At 34.6% G+C, this 17,102-nt stretch overlaps 1 protein-coding gene across 5 annotated transcripts in view; it reads right to left on the bottom strand.

The window, feature by feature from the left end:
* The window catches only part of LOC131053400 (uncharacterized), a 61,656-nt gene extending 49,086 nt beyond the window's left edge, over window positions 1-12,570 (bottom strand). For 3 of the 5 annotated variants that reach the window (XM_059212958.1, XM_059212962.1, XM_059212959.1), the window contains exons 1-6: window positions 12,312-12,570; window positions 12,079-12,180; window positions 10,198-10,308; window positions 9,965-10,066; window positions 8,084-8,194; window positions 7,851-7,952 (exon numbers count right to left, since the gene is read on the bottom strand). In XM_059212958.1, coding sequence (XP_059068941.1) covers window positions 7,851-7,952; window positions 8,084-8,194; window positions 9,965-10,066; window positions 10,198-10,308; window positions 12,079-12,180; window positions 12,312-12,491 — 708 coding nt within the window. In that variant the 5' untranslated portion in view covers window positions 12,492-12,570. The remainder of the gene's footprint in view (window positions 1-7,850; window positions 7,953-8,083; window positions 8,195-9,964; window positions 10,067-10,197; window positions 10,309-12,078; window positions 12,181-12,311) is intronic. The other 2 variants (XM_059212960.1, XM_059212961.1) reach the window with 2 other exon arrangements.
* Window positions 12,571-17,102: the final 4,532 nt, after the last annotated feature.

Genomic DNA, 17,102 nt, shown 5'->3' with positions numbered 1-17,102 from the left:
CCATCGAAGATTGCATCGGCTTTGTGTAGTTGTCCCTAGTGTGGCAAAGCAAGGTTTGGTTTCTCGAGAGCACCCAATTGATACCATCTCTGGAATTCGTAGGAGTAGATTAGCCGCCTTAACCCTATCTCTTTTTCCCTTTTTGAAAGTCTAAATCCCAGAAAATCCCCAAAAAAGAAGAAGAGCCTAAAATTGCCAAATCCATCTAAGTCCAGTTGTTCAAGATAGTTATTAAACATAAGTCCCCCTCGAGATTTTCAGCATACACTACCCAAGAAGCTATTCCACTAAAGTCACTTGTTCGCACATATAGACCTTGGAATCAGAAGTTATTTTTCAGGAGAGGATAGAATGCCTTCGGGCATCCTATTCTAATGTTTGGTAGATGATAAAACAGACACCAACAAGGCAGTTGATTAGATCCTTGATGTACCTAGTCAATACTAGGCCAGATATCTGTTATGTTGTGAATGCCCTCAATCAGTTCATGAGCTTACCTAAACTTGTTCACCTTGTTGCTGCCAAGCACATTCTAAGATACCTGTGTGGCACTATTGGTTATGGGCTGAAGTATTCACTTAATACCTCAATCTTCTTGGAAGGCTACTCAGATTCAGATTGGGCAGGAAGTGTCAAGGATATGAAAAGTACTTCAGGTATCTGCTTCAACTTGGGCTTTGCAATGATCTCTTGGGCATGTAGAAAGCAATCTTCGGTAGCATTAAGCACTGCAGAAGCTGAGTACATTGCAACATCTGTTGCATTCAGAGAAGCAGTGTGGCTTTGCAAGCTCCTTGTTGGATTATTTGGTCAAGCTAGTGGTCCTAGCACCATTCATTGTGATAATCAAAGTTGTATAAAGATGTCAGTAAATCCTGTGTTCCATGATCGGTCCAAACATGTGGAAACACACTATCACTTCATTCGGGATATGGTGCAAAGAGACGCCATTCAACTAAAGTACATTAGCACAGATGAATAGGTTGTAGATATCCTTACCAAACCCTTATCTAGAGTGAAGTTCGAATACTTCAGAGATAGACTTGGTATTGTGGAAAACGGAACCCTGATTGAGAGGGAGCTCCAATCTCAGTGACTCTATCTGCAACACTTTGATCATTCTTTGCTTGTGTGCAAGAATGAAATGTGTCCAATCTATGCAATTTTAAAATTCTTTATACTATGGGCTTCAAAGACATGTAGCAGGCTTGGATTGTGATTATTTCAATTCACTTATTCTCTCATCCTACTTCAGCCTAAGTATGCCCTGTACTATTAAGGTTTTCACCAGGCCTTAACCAAATTAAGATTATTTATGTGCATGGCTAACAAGTTGCTTGCATATGAGCTCTAAAAGTCTCATCCAGGAATTGAATTTGGGCATATCTTGCTATCATGGCACTCCATGAGACCACATCTCTTTGAGGCAGTCTGTCAAATGGTTCACAAACTTTCTCAGTTTGCATACATGTCTATGAGGGAAGTTGCAACTTTAATCTGTATGCTTTGATGTTTGTGTATGCCCTGTTTCAAAGCCCAATTTGGCACAAGCAAAGGTGATGAAGCCAAAACTTGTGTAATTTGGGTTTACACTTAGCAATTGCATTTACTTGAAAATTTCTAAAGCCTTTTCAACAAACCCATTTTGTGCATATCCTACAAACAACGTAGTCCATGATAATACACCTGTTTGAGGCATTTTGTCAAAAGGGTCACTTGCCTTTTCTATAGTCCCACATTCTTCCCTTTTGAAAAGAAGTAATTGAGAATACATATCTACATCAATTTTTTGAAAAAAAAAGTTGAATTTTGAGGTTTCAATTTTCGAGTTTGAGAAATCTAGATGTGGGTATTACTGGGATTTGTTTCTCAAAAAGTTTTTGGCTTTGTTTTAGTGAATTATGGTGATGTAGAGATCAAGATTTATGGGTTGTTCCTTTTGGGAGTTGCTTAAAATGCATTAGAGACTTTGGTTATGTGGAATTGGTGTGGGTTATGGGGAAAATGTGGAATTGGTGTGGGTTATGGGACAAATGTGGAACAGGAAATAATTTATTTATTTATATTTTAATATTTTAAAATTTTAAAAATATTGTTTAATCTTTTAAGAGTAATAAGTTAATTTGTTTACTGGCAAGTAATAGTTTATGATTTTGATATTATAAATTAGTTAAGGAGAGGAAAATAAATAACATACTTATATTTTAAAAATTTTACAATATTTAAAACCTTATTAATTTGAATTCAAAGCTAAAATATATCATATGACCTAGATTTGTGTCCTTTAGCAATGTTGTTGCATGGTAGCCACATTTTATGATGTCCAATATTCAGAATTTGCATAAACCTTTTGACAATATTTTTTATGCAGTTTTCATGATGTGCTATAAAGAATTAATTCCAATTTCCCATGTAGTGATTGTTGATACTAGAATGTTAATACATTTTTTTGGAGTTGAACAAATCTTGTAATGATTTTTTTATCTCAATTCTTACACCTGTCAATTGCATCTTTCAATGAGACCATTAATGGATGTCAATCTTTAGGCAACATTCGAATGGTTCTTCAATGCTCTTGAAATTTAACAATTATCTTTGAAATGATATCTCTCAACGTATTTTACATAGATTTTTATGCCGAGAGGCATCTACAATGACATCAAAATGTCCGTAAACAAAAATTCATTTTTGAAAAAAATTGACATGCAAACGACAGGGGAATGCATGAAGTATGTCATTTTTTGGTTTTTGTGGAGGTGTTATTTTATTACCCCAAATAAAATAGAACCCTCGCCACTTGTCTCCAACTATATGAAACCGTTACATTCAAATGATAGTGGAAGAGTGCCAGAATATTTAAAAGGGAACAATCAATAAAATCAAGTAGCGTTGAGACATTATTGGAGGAGTGGGCTTGACATTGTGAGTATCTGACAATTCTAAATTCCAGGTTCATGCTGGTATATACTTAAGCAACTCTATTATTATCCATATTTTTGAAATTCTTGTATACTAATAATATTGTTGCAAATGTCAAATTCCCTTCTATTATAAGATATCTCTCGGCATATTTTCGCCGAGAGGCGATCTACAATGGTATCGATATTGTCCGTAAACACAAAAAGCTTTTCAAAAAAAATTGACATGCATTCCCCAGTCGAAATCCAAATTTAGAAAAATAAAAAATTTGGCACTGTCTCGGCTATTGGAGAATCTCCAACTACCTGAAAAAACTCAAATATAGAAATTTAAAAGGACTATCCAACAATAGATATGGTGCTGCCAAGACAGAGCTGTTACTTTTTGTAGTCGCTATAAATTCGAAAATGGAGACAATAAATTAGTGGTTTCGCATGGAGATAAATGTTAGTAACTGTCGGACATAAATTCACTAGCATGGAATTCATACGTGGAGTATTCTCTTCCGAATGCTTTGCTAATAAATTGACCAAATGTTAAGCAATTCCATCATGCAATTCTCTCTATTATGAATCACGTGAATAGTTTTTGAGGGGTCTCGATGCATCTTCTATCACTTTTCTTCATTCTGCGCTTCTCTGAGCTTGTGACTTCGGTGGTTTTTGGCCTCTATTGCAGCATCGCCCTTTTGGGAAAATAGCTAAAGTCTTGGTGCGCTTTTTCATTTTTCATGAAACCGGTAAAAACAAAGGTCAACTCCAATGAATCTCGCAGCTTGAAAAATTGGCATGCAGAGTTGGTTGTACGGTGACACTGTGGAATAGTGGGAAATAAAATCTGCCGAAGCCATTACACATTCGTCAATCTATCCCATGTCTACATGATTTCTCCTCCCATATTTGGGTTTAAACTTGTAATGGCTACAACCTACATTGCGTGTAAATTGAAACTAGACGCCAGGATTAGTGAAGAGCATAAATGGTGTTCAGATGCTAGCTACTCCATTTGAAGGGCCTACATATAATCAATGGTCTCTTCAATAGCAAAACTAGAGTGTCCATACTACACCCCCAGGAATGTGACAACCATGCCAGCAGTCTCAAGCGGGAGGTGAGATTGTCATTGGGAAGTATTTTGCATCTTCGTTATATCTGTCTCTGTTTCTGTCACATTTGCTCCACAAAAGTTGAAAACAATTTTTTTTCTTGTGTTTTTGGGCGATTTTTAAATTATTTATACTATGGGCTTCAAAGACATGTAGCAGGCTTGGATTGTGATTATTTCAATTCACTTATTCTCTCATCCTACTTCAGCCTAAGTATGCCCTGTACTATTAAGGTTTTCACCAAGCCTTAACCAGATTTAGATTATTTATGTGCATGGCTAACAAGTTGCTTGCATTCTAGTTTCTGGATGATATGAACTCTAAAAGTCTCATCCGGGAATTGAATTTGGGCATATACTGCAATCATGGCACTCCATGAGACCACATCTCTTTGAGGCAGTCTGTCAAATGGTTCACAGACTTTCTCAGTTTGCATACATGTCTACGAGGGAAGTTGCAACTTTAATCTGTATGCTTTGATGTTTGTGTATGCCCTGTTTCAAAGCCCAATTTGGCACAAGCGAAGGTGATGAAGCCAAAAGTTGTGTAATTTGGGTTTACACTTAGCAGTTGCATTTGCTTGAAAATTTCTAAAGCCTTTTCAACAAACCCATTTTGTGCGTATCCTGCAAACAACGTAGTCCATGATAATACACCTATTTGAGGCATTTTGTCAAACAGGTCACTTGCCTTCTCTATACTCCCACACTCTTCCCTTTTGAAAAGAAGTAATTGAGAATACATATCTACATCAATTTTTTGAAAAAAAAGTTGAATTTTGAGGTTTCAAATTTTGAGTTTGAGAAATCTAGATGTGGGTATTACTGGGATTTGTTTCTCAAAAAGTTTTTGGCTTTGTTTTAATGAATTATGGTGATGTAGAGATCAAGATTTATGGGTTGTTCTTTTTGGGAGCTGCTTAAAATGCATTAGAGACTTTGGTTATGTGGAATTAGTGTGGGTTATGGGGGAAATGTGGAATTGGTGTGGGTTATGGGGCAAATGTGGAACAGAAAATAATTAATTTATTTATATTTAATATTTTAAAATTGTGAAAATGTTGATTAATCTTTTAAGAGTAACAAGTTAATTAGTTTATTGGCCAGTAATAGTTTATGATTTTGTTATGGTTTGGGATATGGTTTAATTAAAGTTAAATTTGAGGTTAAGAGTTGTAGGAGGAATCTTTGAGTTAGGGTTAAATTATGATTATAGTTCCATTATCATTAGGGTTAGGGTTTAGTTAGGATTAGGATTTAAGTTCAATCAGGGTTATGATTAAGGTAAGGTTAGAGATCAATTAGGGAAAATTATTAAGTTAGGCTTAGGGTTTAATAAGGTAAGTTTAAGGTTAGTTTTCAATTTGGGTTGGGGTTTACTAAGAGTTGAAATATTAGATTTTAATTATATTTAAGATTATAAATTTAATTACGATTAGGGTCAAGGTCAATGTTAGTTTAAAATATGATTAGAGTGAAATCAAGGTTAGGCTTAGATTTTAACTAGAGATTAATTAGAGTTAATCTTAAGGTGATAAATTCTTCTCGATAAGATATATTTCCGCGTATTTTACCTAAATTTTTTAAATAGAGGTATACTAGTTTACATATATTTTTTAAATATAGATATACTAGTTAAAAAAATATAAGTATACTAGTTATAAGATATCTAGGTATACTAGTTTACATATATTTTTTAAATATAGATATACTAGTTAAAAAAATATAAGTATACTAGTTATAAGATATCTCTCGACATAATTTCGCAGAAAGAGGATCTACAATGAAATCAATGCTATCTATAAACACAAAATGATTTCAAGAAAAAATTGACGGTTGCATACCCGTTTGCTTAGATGTACAAAATTACCCAAACTTAGTAAAAAAAAATCGACACCACTTAGTAGTGGCAAGCGCTGGCAGGGTAGTGGATGTGAGGCGTTGGCAGGGTAGTCATGCTAAAGGCGTTTCTCAGCAGCAGAGACGTTTCTTTTCCATATTGGAATGGTATTAGCCGCCATCGCCTTTATTTGAGAATGTGTTCAGTAGCATTTTACTGGCCCCGTTAGAAATGGTGGACGCACTATAAATACCCCTTGCCCAAACAAATCTTTTCATCCAATTCTCTTTGAAACTTACTCTGTTTTATCATGTAAAAGGGAAATTTGCTCTGTATTATCGTGGTTTTTGCAAGACAAGTCCCACGTCTTGGGATGGCAGGAGGAAACAAGTTCTTTGGCATAGCAATCTGTCCATGATAATGACGACATGCATAGTGAATGCTATGGAAGAGGCAGCGATGGCTCCCTGCCCATCTCTGGTTGCAGGCACTGCTACAGAGGACAGTGGCGCCACTACCATGGCAACGCTACCCTCTGTAGCAGCTATTTTTTTCAGATCTCGTTAATTATAATAGTCTTCAAGCATTTGCATGTTTTGCAATAGCAGTTTCTGCAACAACCAAACCTCTCAACACTCAACATTAATAGAGGAGATATGCATGGTGTATTCCATTAATACAGAAGATATGTCTGGTAGGTTTACTAAATTTAAAAGGAAGAATATGGGAGGAAATTTTATAAGGATAATTTGTTTTTTTTAAGAGCTTATAAGGATAATTTGTTTTTTTTTAGAGCAGTAGCTTGATAATTTAAATTTCTTTTTTTGTAACTCTCGGGTATTTTTTAATTCAGTCAATTAAGATGGTTGATATCTCTTCATTCACATGCTACATTGAGATGCAGTATGTTCGACTTGCATTTTTTCCCAACTAATGTTTCTCTAGATGCTGGCCAGCATTAATTGCCACAGCTGCAGTTAACTGACTATTAAAATGTACAGATGGGGGTTAACTTCTTTAACAACAAACTCTCGAGAGCTTTAACAACCTTTAAATATTTATATCTGAGGTACCTAGTGGAATGAGTTGAAACTGTGCTATAAAAAAATCAAGCAAAATTGAAATCCATTACTGCAGTGAATATTGTGTTGTGAAGTATCTTAAATAAATGTTTTTTTGGTTTATGAAGATTATTTTTAATATTATTTTTTGTTTGCTCTCCTCTTTATCCTATGTTGGTGGTTTCTACTACCAAAAGTTAATAAACATTTTTGTAAACGAGTTAAAGTACAAGTGGCCTACTCTATTTAATTTTTACCTATCATATACCTGTATTGGGATACAATGCAGTTGTTTCTTATATAGACTGGAGCTGCATCACACACACACAAACATAGACATGCATATGCATTGCCATTAACTTTAGAGATTCTTAAGAGTGCTTACAACTTACTATTGATGCGGCAAAGTGAGCATCAGTGTAGTGTTATTGATATAGGATGCACTCTTTGCTTCATTATCTAATAGATACATTTAATAAACATATTAAAATGCTATAGGTGGATCTAGAGAAATATCAATAGAAATCTAATTCACTCTTAGCTTCATTATCTAATAGATACAATTTGTTTCATTTAATAAACATATTAAAACACTATAGATGGATCTAGAGAAATATCAATAGAAATCTAGGTCCAAATACTGTGTTATAAACAAAGTAGAATGGAAATCCATAATAAATCAAGAGTAGCATAACATATAGAGACAAATCATTATAAGTAATTAAACAATATATTTCAGAAATTATTAAAAAAATCAACAACTATTATTAATCAAGAGTAGCATGACAAATGGAGACAAATCCTTACAAGTAATTAAACAATATAATAAAATAATTAAACAACTCAACAACCAAATATTATTTAAACTAAGTGATTATTTAATGTTAATAATCAAGTAGAGTAGCAAATAAGGTTATAGTTCATACCTGTACTGCTGGCTGTACATCATCAAGCTCCGATGTTCCAGTCCGATCAATAGCAAAATTTGGAGATGACGCGGGTGCATCACAGGTAACACTACCCAATTCCTGTATTGAAGATTTTAGAAAACTCAAACCCAACAAACTTGACTATCAAAAAACGGTAATGGTAATTGTGAACAAATGGATCTGGCAATAGCAATATTAAAGCAATCGGCAAAAGAATAAAATTAAATTACCCTCAACGTGGCAGAGTCCAGATTCAAGCATTCATCTTTTAGTGATGGAGGGGAAAACTCATCTTCAGGAATCTCAATATCATTATCAAAAGGCCGCGGTTCTTTCAATGACTGGGAAAATACTTGCAGACAAAATGTCAACCAAAGCAAAAAACATAGAAGTATTAATTCAGACGCTCTTAGACGGGATCTCATCTTAATGAAAAGCGTGTTTCCTGGCCTCAATCTACAGACTTTAATTTTGGCATAGCAATCTGTCCATGATAATGAGCAGGAGGAAACAAGTTCTTTGGCATAGCAATCTGTCCATGATAATGACGACATGCATAGTGAATGCTATGGAAGAGGCAGCGATGGCTCCCTGCCCATCTCTGGTTGCAGGCACTGCTACAGAGGACAGTGGCGCCACTACCATGGCAACGCTACCCTCTGTAGCAGCTATTTTTTTCAGATCTCGTTAATTATAATAGTCTTCAAGCATTTGCATGTTTTGCAATAGCAGTTTCTGCAACAACCAAACCTCTCAACACTCAACATTAATAGAGGAGATATGCATGGTGTATTCCATTAATACAGAAGATATGTCTGGTAGGTTTACTAAATTTAAAAGGAAGAATATGGGAGGAAATTTTATAAGGATAATTTGTTTTTTTTAAGAGCTTATAAGGATAATTTGTTTTTTTTTAGAGCAGTAGCTTGATAATTTAAATTTCTTTTTTTGTAACTCTCGGGTATTTTTTAATTCAGTCAATTAAGATGGTTGATATCTCTTCATTCACATGCTACATTGAGATGCAGTATGTTCGACTTGCATTTTTTCCCAACTAATGTTTCTCTAGATGCTGGCCAGCATTAATTGCCACAGCTGCAGTTAACTGACTATTAAAATGTACAGATGGGGGTTAACTTCTTTAACAACAAACTCTCGAGAGCTTTAACAACCTTTAAATATTTATATCTGAGGTACCTAGTGGAATGAGTTGAAACTGTGCTATAAAAAAATCAAGCAAAATTGAAATCCATTACTGTAGTGAATATTGTGTTGTGAAGTATCTTAAATAAATGTTTTTATGGTTTATGAAGATTATTTTTAATATTATTTTTTGTTTGCTCTCCTCTTTATCCTATGTTGGTGGTTTCTACTACCAAAAGTTAATAAACATTTTTGTAAACGAGTTAAAGTACAAGTGGCCTACTCTATTTAATTTTTACCTATCATATACCTGTATTGGGATACAATGCAGTTGTTTCTTATATAGACTGGAGCTGCATCACACACACACAAACATAGACATGCATATGCATTGCCATTAACTTTAGAGATTCTTAAGAGTGCTTACAACTTACTATTGATGCGGCAAAGTGAGCATCAGTGTAGTGTTATTGATATAGGATGCACTCTTTGCTTCATTATCTAATAGATACATTTAATAAACATATTAAAATGCTATAGGTGGATCTAGAGAAATATCAATAGAAATCTAATTCACTCTTAGCTTCATTATCTAATAGATACAATTTGTTTCATTTAATAAACATATTAAAACACTATAGATGGATCTAGAGAAATATCAATAGAAATCTAGGTCCAAATACTGTGTTATAAACAAAGTAGAATGGAAATCCATAATAAATCAAGAGTAGCATGACATATAGAAACAAATCATTATAAGTAATTAAACAATATATTTCAGAAATTATTAAAAAAATCAACAACTATTATTAATCAAGAGTAGCATGACAAGTGGAGACAAATCCTTACAAGTAATTAAACAATATAATAAAATAATTAAACAACTCAACAACCAAATATTATTTAAACTAAGTGATTATTTAATGTTAATAATCAAGTAGAGTAGCAAATAAGGTTAGAGTTCATACCTGTACTGCTGGCTGTACATCATGAAGCTCCGATGTTCCAGTCCGATCAATAGCAAAATTTGAAGATGACGCGGGTGCATCACAGGTAACACTACCCAATTCCTGTATTGAAGATTTTAGAAAACTCAAACCCAACAAACTTGACTATCAAAAAACGGTAATGGTAATTGTGAACAAATGGATCTGGCAATAGCAATATTAAAGCAATCGGCAAAAGAATAAAATTAAATTACCCTCAACGTGGCAGAGTCCAGATTCAAGCATTCATCTTTTAGTGATGGAGGGGAAAACTCATCTTCAGGAATCTCAATATCATTATCAAAAGGCCGCGGTTCTTTCAATGACTGGGAAAATACTTGCAGACAAAATGTCAACCAAAGCAAAAAACATAGAAGTATTAATTCAGACGCTTTTAGACGGGATCTCATCTTAATGAAAAGCGTGTTTCCTGGCCTCAATCTACAGACTTTAATTTTGGCATAGCAATCTGTCCATGATAATGAGCAGGAGGAAACAAGTTCTTTGGCATAGCAATCTGTCCATGATAATGACGACATGCATAGTGAATGCTATGGAAGAGGCAGCGATGGCTCCCTGCCCATCTCTGGTTGCAGGCACTGCTACAGAGGACAGTGGCGCCACTACCATGGCAACGCTACCCTCTGTAGCAGCTATTTTTTTCAGATCTCGTTAATTATAATAGTCTTCAAGCATTTGCATGTTTTGCAATAGCAGTTTCTGCAACAACCAAACCTCTCAACACTCAACATTAATAGAGGAGATATGCATGGTGTATTCCATTAATACAGAAGATATGTCTGGTAGGTTTACTAAATTTAAAAGGAAGAATATGGGAGGAAATTTTATAAGGATAATTTGTTTTTTTTAAGAGCTTATAAGGATAATTTGTTTTTTTTTAGAGCAGTAGCTTGATAATTTAAATTTCTTTTTTTGTAACTCTCGGGTATTTTTTAATTCAGTCAATTAAGATGGTTGATATCTCTTCATTCACATGCTACATTGAGATGCAGTATGTTCGACTTGCATTTTTTCCCAACTAATGTTTCTCTAGATGCTGGCCAGCATTAATTGCCACAGCTGCAGTTAACTGACTATTAAAATGTACAGATGGGGGTTAACTTCTTTAACAACAAACTCTCGAGAGCTTTAACAACCTTTAAATATTTATATCTGAGGTACCTAGTGGAATGAGTTGAAACTGTGCTATAAAAAAATCAAGCAAAATTGAAATCCATTACTGCAGTGAATATTGTGTTGTGAAGTATCTTAAATAAATGTTTTTTGGGTTTATGAAGATTATTTTTAATATTATTTTTTGTTTGCTCTCCTCTTTATCCTATGTTGGTGGTTTCTACTACCAAAAGTTAATAAACATTTTTGTAAACGAGTTAAAGTACAAGTGGCCTACTCTATTTAATTTTTATCTATCATATACCTGTATTGGGATACAATGCAGTTGTTTCTTATATAGACTGGAGCTGCATCACACACACACACACATAGACATGCATATGCATTGCCATTAACTTTAGAGATTCTTAAGAGTGCTTACAACTTACTATTGATGCGGCAAAGTGAGCATCAGTGTAGTGTTATTGATATAGGATGCACTCTTTGCTTCATTATCTAATAGATACATTTAATAAACATATTAAAACGCTATAGGTGGATCTAGAGAAATATCAATAGAAATCTAATTCACTCTTAGCTTCATTATCTAATAGATACAATTTGTTTCATTTAATAAACATATTAAAACACTATAGATGGATCTAGAGAAATATCAATAGAAATCTAGGTCCAAATACTGTGTTATAAACAAAGTAGAATGGAAATCCATAATAAATCAAGAGTAGCATGACATATAGAGACAAATCATTATAAGTAATTAAACAATATATTTCAGAAATTATTAAAAAAATCAACAACTATTATTAATCAAGAGTAGCATGACAAGTGGAGACAAATCCTTACAAGTAATTAAACAATATAATAGAATAATTAAACAACTCAACAACCAAATATTATTTAAACTAAGTGATTATTTAATGTTAATAATCAAGTAGAGTAGCAAATAAGGTTATAGTTCATACCTGTACTGCTGGCTGTACATCGTCAAGCTCCGATGTTCCAGTCCGATCAATAGCAAGATTTGAAGATGACGCGGGTGCATCACAGGTAACACTACCCAATTCCTGTATTGAAGATTTTAGAAAACTCAAACCCAACAAACTTGACTATCAAAAAACGGTAATGGTAATTGTGAACAAATGGATCTGGCAATAGCAATATTAAAGCAATCGGCAAAAGAATAAAATTAAATTACCCTCTCCGTGGCAGAGTCCTGATCCAAGCATTTATCTTTTGGTGATGGAGGGGAAAAGTCATCTTCAGAAATCTGAGGCTGTGGTTTTATACATTTCTTGGAAAATACTTGCAGACAAAATGTCAACCAGAGCAAAAAACATAGAAGGATTAATTTAGACGCTCTTAGACGGGATCTCATCTTAATGAAAAGCGTGTTTCGTGGCCTCAATCTACAGACTTTAATTTGGGATCCCAGTACCCCAGCTTTGAAACAGAAACAATGGAACTTGAACACAAAATAAACGGGTTTTTAAAAATCCAAGGGCCTTGACGTGGCGTATTTTGAACCACGGAAAACAAAAGTACAGTTCTTTTTTTTTGGTCCTCTTTTTCTTTTTTCTTTTTTTTGTCCGTCCGTAAACATTTTTAATTGATGTTGTTTTTATTTCAATTATATATAGTATATTATATACTTATATTTAAAAAATATATGTAAAATATGTGGAGACAAGTGGTGAGGGTTAAATTTTATTTGGAATAATAAAATAACACCTCCACAAAAGCTAAAGCATGGCATATTTCATGCATTTACCTGTCATTTGCATGTCAAATTGTTTCAAAAATGATTTTTTGTTTACAAACATTTTGATGTCATTGTAGATGGTTCTCAGCATAACTAGGGGAGGCTTGTGTCTATACAGCACCTAGATTGAACCATTGACCATGTTTTTTAATTAATTAATAACTAGTATACTTATATTTAAAAAAATCTATGTAAAATTCGCCGAGAGATATCTAATTTCAAAATATTTAACATTTATAAAAAATGAATAAATCGTTTTATCTTTTATCTGATAAATGAGACTTGCATCAATCAAAAGATTCACTATAAATATGTTATTAGAGGCTTTATCAAAAATAAATATGTTATTAGAGGCTTTTATCTGATAAGTGTTCAAATTTGAATCTAAAGGGCGAGAGAGAGAGAGAGAGAGAGAGAGAGAGAGAGAGAGAGCCCTCCCCCAAAAGCCTTATCAAATTGCACAACTTTAACAAAATAAGAACAAAAGACATAATAGATGGAGTTGTACTAGAAAGTTGTAGGGAACTTTATGGCAAAGAAGCAAGCAAACTTGAATCTCTGACACCTCAACAAAACCAAAAGGAGAAGATTCTAAAATGAGTGATTTTGTATCCTCTGAAACAACATCTAAATTGTCCACAGAAACATCATTAGGAAAATTAATGAGGTGATTGTGTAGGACATTCTTCCACTAAGTTGAGGAAGACTGCCTGTGAACACCACGAGAGCAATCAAAAGCCAAATGCCCAGTAGCAAAACAACATCTAAACTGAAAAGGAATCCCCTCATGGTCCACCATTTGACACCAAGACCTATCATTAACCTTTAGAATCACCTCTCCAAGTAGAGATTTTGATAATCAACTTCAACTAAAATGTGAGCAAAATAAGTGTGACAATTTTTTTAAGACTAAAAGTCCACCTTCTACCTATAGTATTACGAATAGCCTCATAAGCTTCACCACGCCAAAAATGAAGGGGAAGATAAAGTAATCTTACCGAGATAGGCAAAATACTAGTAGAATCTTTAAAAGGGTTGAAAGATGGCTTCTAGGGGCAAACTGAGAGGGGATGTGAATCTCACATCCAAGTGCCACCATCTAACATAGCCTTACAAACATCAAAAAAATAAAAAAACCACACAAAGACCTCTAGCAAAAGGGTAAATTTGCATTTTACCCTCAACCAAAGGAGCCATATCTCGGAAATCCAACAATGCAAATCAAGAAAAGAAGGCCAAAAAGGATAAAACATGCAAATTAAACCTTTCTAGAAAAAAAAATCAGATAATCACAACTTATCCTAAAGGAATCTTAGGAGCAAGAGAAGCACAAGGAATAGTCCTCTTGATGGAACCCCTCACCCTCTTAGAAGCATCAAAAGAGACATGGATAGAGACTTGAACAACATCGGTGAATGAAACGTGGCTAGAGGAAGCACAACACACAAGTTTTAGCAGGGTTGAACCAACGGGAGAGGATCCAATAGAACCCACAGCAGTAAGAACAATAGTCCCAGGCGAGCTAGGAGGCGGAGGAGACATCGTCACACTAGGAGGGTTAGAATGTTGGAAATATGAATTTGTGTTGTTGGAAATATTTAATAATTTGTTTATGTGGTTCATTTATTCTTATTCTTCCCACTTTAATCATCTTCCTCTATTTTCCCAATTAAATATGTGAATTAATTAATTTGTGTATTTAAATATCCCTTTTCATTAAATTTGAATTTGAGCACATGGCTCCTACTCCTAACCACTTAGCCTAACCACATGCTAACCTAACCCACCCAATTCAACTAAGGGTTTAACAAATCTTATCCCCTCTAACCTCCTTATCCTAACCATTTATTGAGTGTCTATCCTCTCTTGGAGACACATGGTACTTATGTCACATGTCTCTCATCTCCTTGCCACTTGCCCCCTTTGTTGCCATATGGTTGGAGATTCCTTCCCACTTTTCCCCTCAGGGATGACAAGTGTCCCTCTTCTTAACCTCTTTCCAAATTTCTTCAATCTCGATCATCGATTTCTCCAAACTGAATCTACACCATCGATTTTCTTACCACCTCACCTCTGGTCATGGAAATCTTATAAATACCCTCTCTCTTGGCTATGAGAGGATCCATGAGAGTTGTAGTATTCTCTTAGCATTTCCAACATTCAGAGCATAATTAACATTGCATCATAGAATATCATAGTAGCATTTTCATTTAGTATCTCGCATAATGGCTTTCATGATAGTTTTTATCATAATGTAGATTTGCATAGAATTGTATTAGTTCTTTCATCATAGCTTGCACTATCATATTCCCATCTCTTGAGTTGTCACTTTGCTAACATCATGCATCTGAGAGCCATCCTTTGAACCAACGAAGTCCTCAATAATAGGGAGCGATGAGATGACATTGGGGAGTTTTTATTTCAATTGCTTATTTCATTTGATTTCCCTAATAGAATGTTTCATTGAGTATGTGTGATTATATCCTTATTAATAGATTAGAAACACAATATTTTGCACACAACTCTAACACCCACTCTTACGTGCAACTTAGGGAGATGGAATCATTATGCAAGAATGATGCAAGTTGAAAATATGGGTCCTCACTACTAGGCCATGGTAGGTACCCATGTACAAATGACCTCTTAAAAATGTAGAAAAGGAGAAAACCACTTGGGAAAAGCCCCTCTCATAAAGTTACAATGCAAAGGAAGATCATGTATAAGTGATAGATCGAGTGATGTATGGAGGTCTCATCAATAACCCCCTAAGAACTACATTCATCACAAAGATACAATCAATATGCCTCCATGATAGGAAAAGAGAGATACTAGATAGCACCCCATAATAAACAATATCCTTTGAAAATATTTAATGTCTAAAGATAAAACAAGATCTAATATCTATAAACAATTTGTCTCTCATTAGGAGTAAATAAAACCAAATAAAAAGACAAGAATGCTTCACATTCAAGATAGGAATTAAAGTGAAGAAAATTAAGAAGTTGGATGATGGTGTCTCTAAAAACTGCTCACGTGTCTCATTGTCCATGAAAAATGAAGATACCAAAATCTAGTCAAGTATGTAATGCCCCGCCAAGGAATCCTAGAGGATTATGGGAAAAATACACATGGAATAAAAGGAATTTTTTTTGAAGTACTCAAGTGTGGGCATACACATCTCAAATAAGTATTAAGCTCAAACCCCAAGAATAGGTTAACCTGTTGATAATTGACAATGCACAAGCAAAAGTCTAGACACCCATAACTTAATCATACAAGGGGAAAGATATCCTAAACCTTATGAAAAGGTCCAAGAGGTGTCTATGTTCATACAATACCATCTCCAAATTTGCAAGACTCGAATTGATGAACAAGACGAACTTCTAGGTCCTAGGTGTCACGGATGAGCTATGACAAAACCCTATTCATAAATGGGTGCCCCGACACTATGCAAATCCACTAAAAACCTACTCAAACTACCTTTGATGGTTTCTTGATGTTGTTACCTTTGCAATGCATCTAAAACTAGGCCAATCAAACATCCCAGACTCTTAAAAACCTTTCCAAACTGAATGGTTGAAGACCGTCTACTGAACCTAACCTAGGCCACCCAAAAGGACACATGCATACTATGTGGACACTAGAATAGTGTTCTAGTGTCCCTTTCCTATGCTAGCATCCCTGAGACTGGTGAACTCACGCAGTCGTCCTATGAGACATGCATCTACCTAGACTAGTGAGCTTCTCAATTGGACAACTTGACGTCTCGAACACCCTAAACTCCTGGGTAAAGTTGAAATACCCATATAACCCTAAAATTGAGAGAATTGGGATAAAAGGCGAGAAAATTAGTCTAGAAATATGTCACCAAGTTAGCAAGTGACACCTACAGGACTAGTCGAAAAGAGGGTGAACTCATAACATACTCATTCAATTCAAAACTCCCCAAAACTAACTCTACGATGCTTAAGGATGTTCAATCAAACAAGAACAAAATTGGAACACCATGGTACACCTATGAGATCCCAATTGAATTTAGAATGACTCCAATATGCTAGAAACCACACTAACTTTGTCAAGATCTCACGACCACAATAGGAGATGACTAAATCAACCTCCAAGACTATACAAATCACCTCTATGTTCATTTTAAATAACCAAATGAAGTGCTCCTACAACATATCCATAATGCATAAAGGATGGAATAACATACAAGATCATATATTA

The sequence above is a fragment of the Cryptomeria japonica genome, chromosome 10, assembly GCF_030272615.1.
Source record: "Cryptomeria japonica chromosome 10, Sugi_1.0, whole genome shotgun sequence".
Lineage (NCBI taxonomy): Eukaryota > Viridiplantae > Streptophyta > Pinopsida > Cupressales > Cupressaceae > Cryptomeria > Cryptomeria japonica.
The sequence above is the reverse complement of the archived record's forward strand: the minus strand, read 5'-3'. Positions and strand labels throughout refer to the sequence as shown.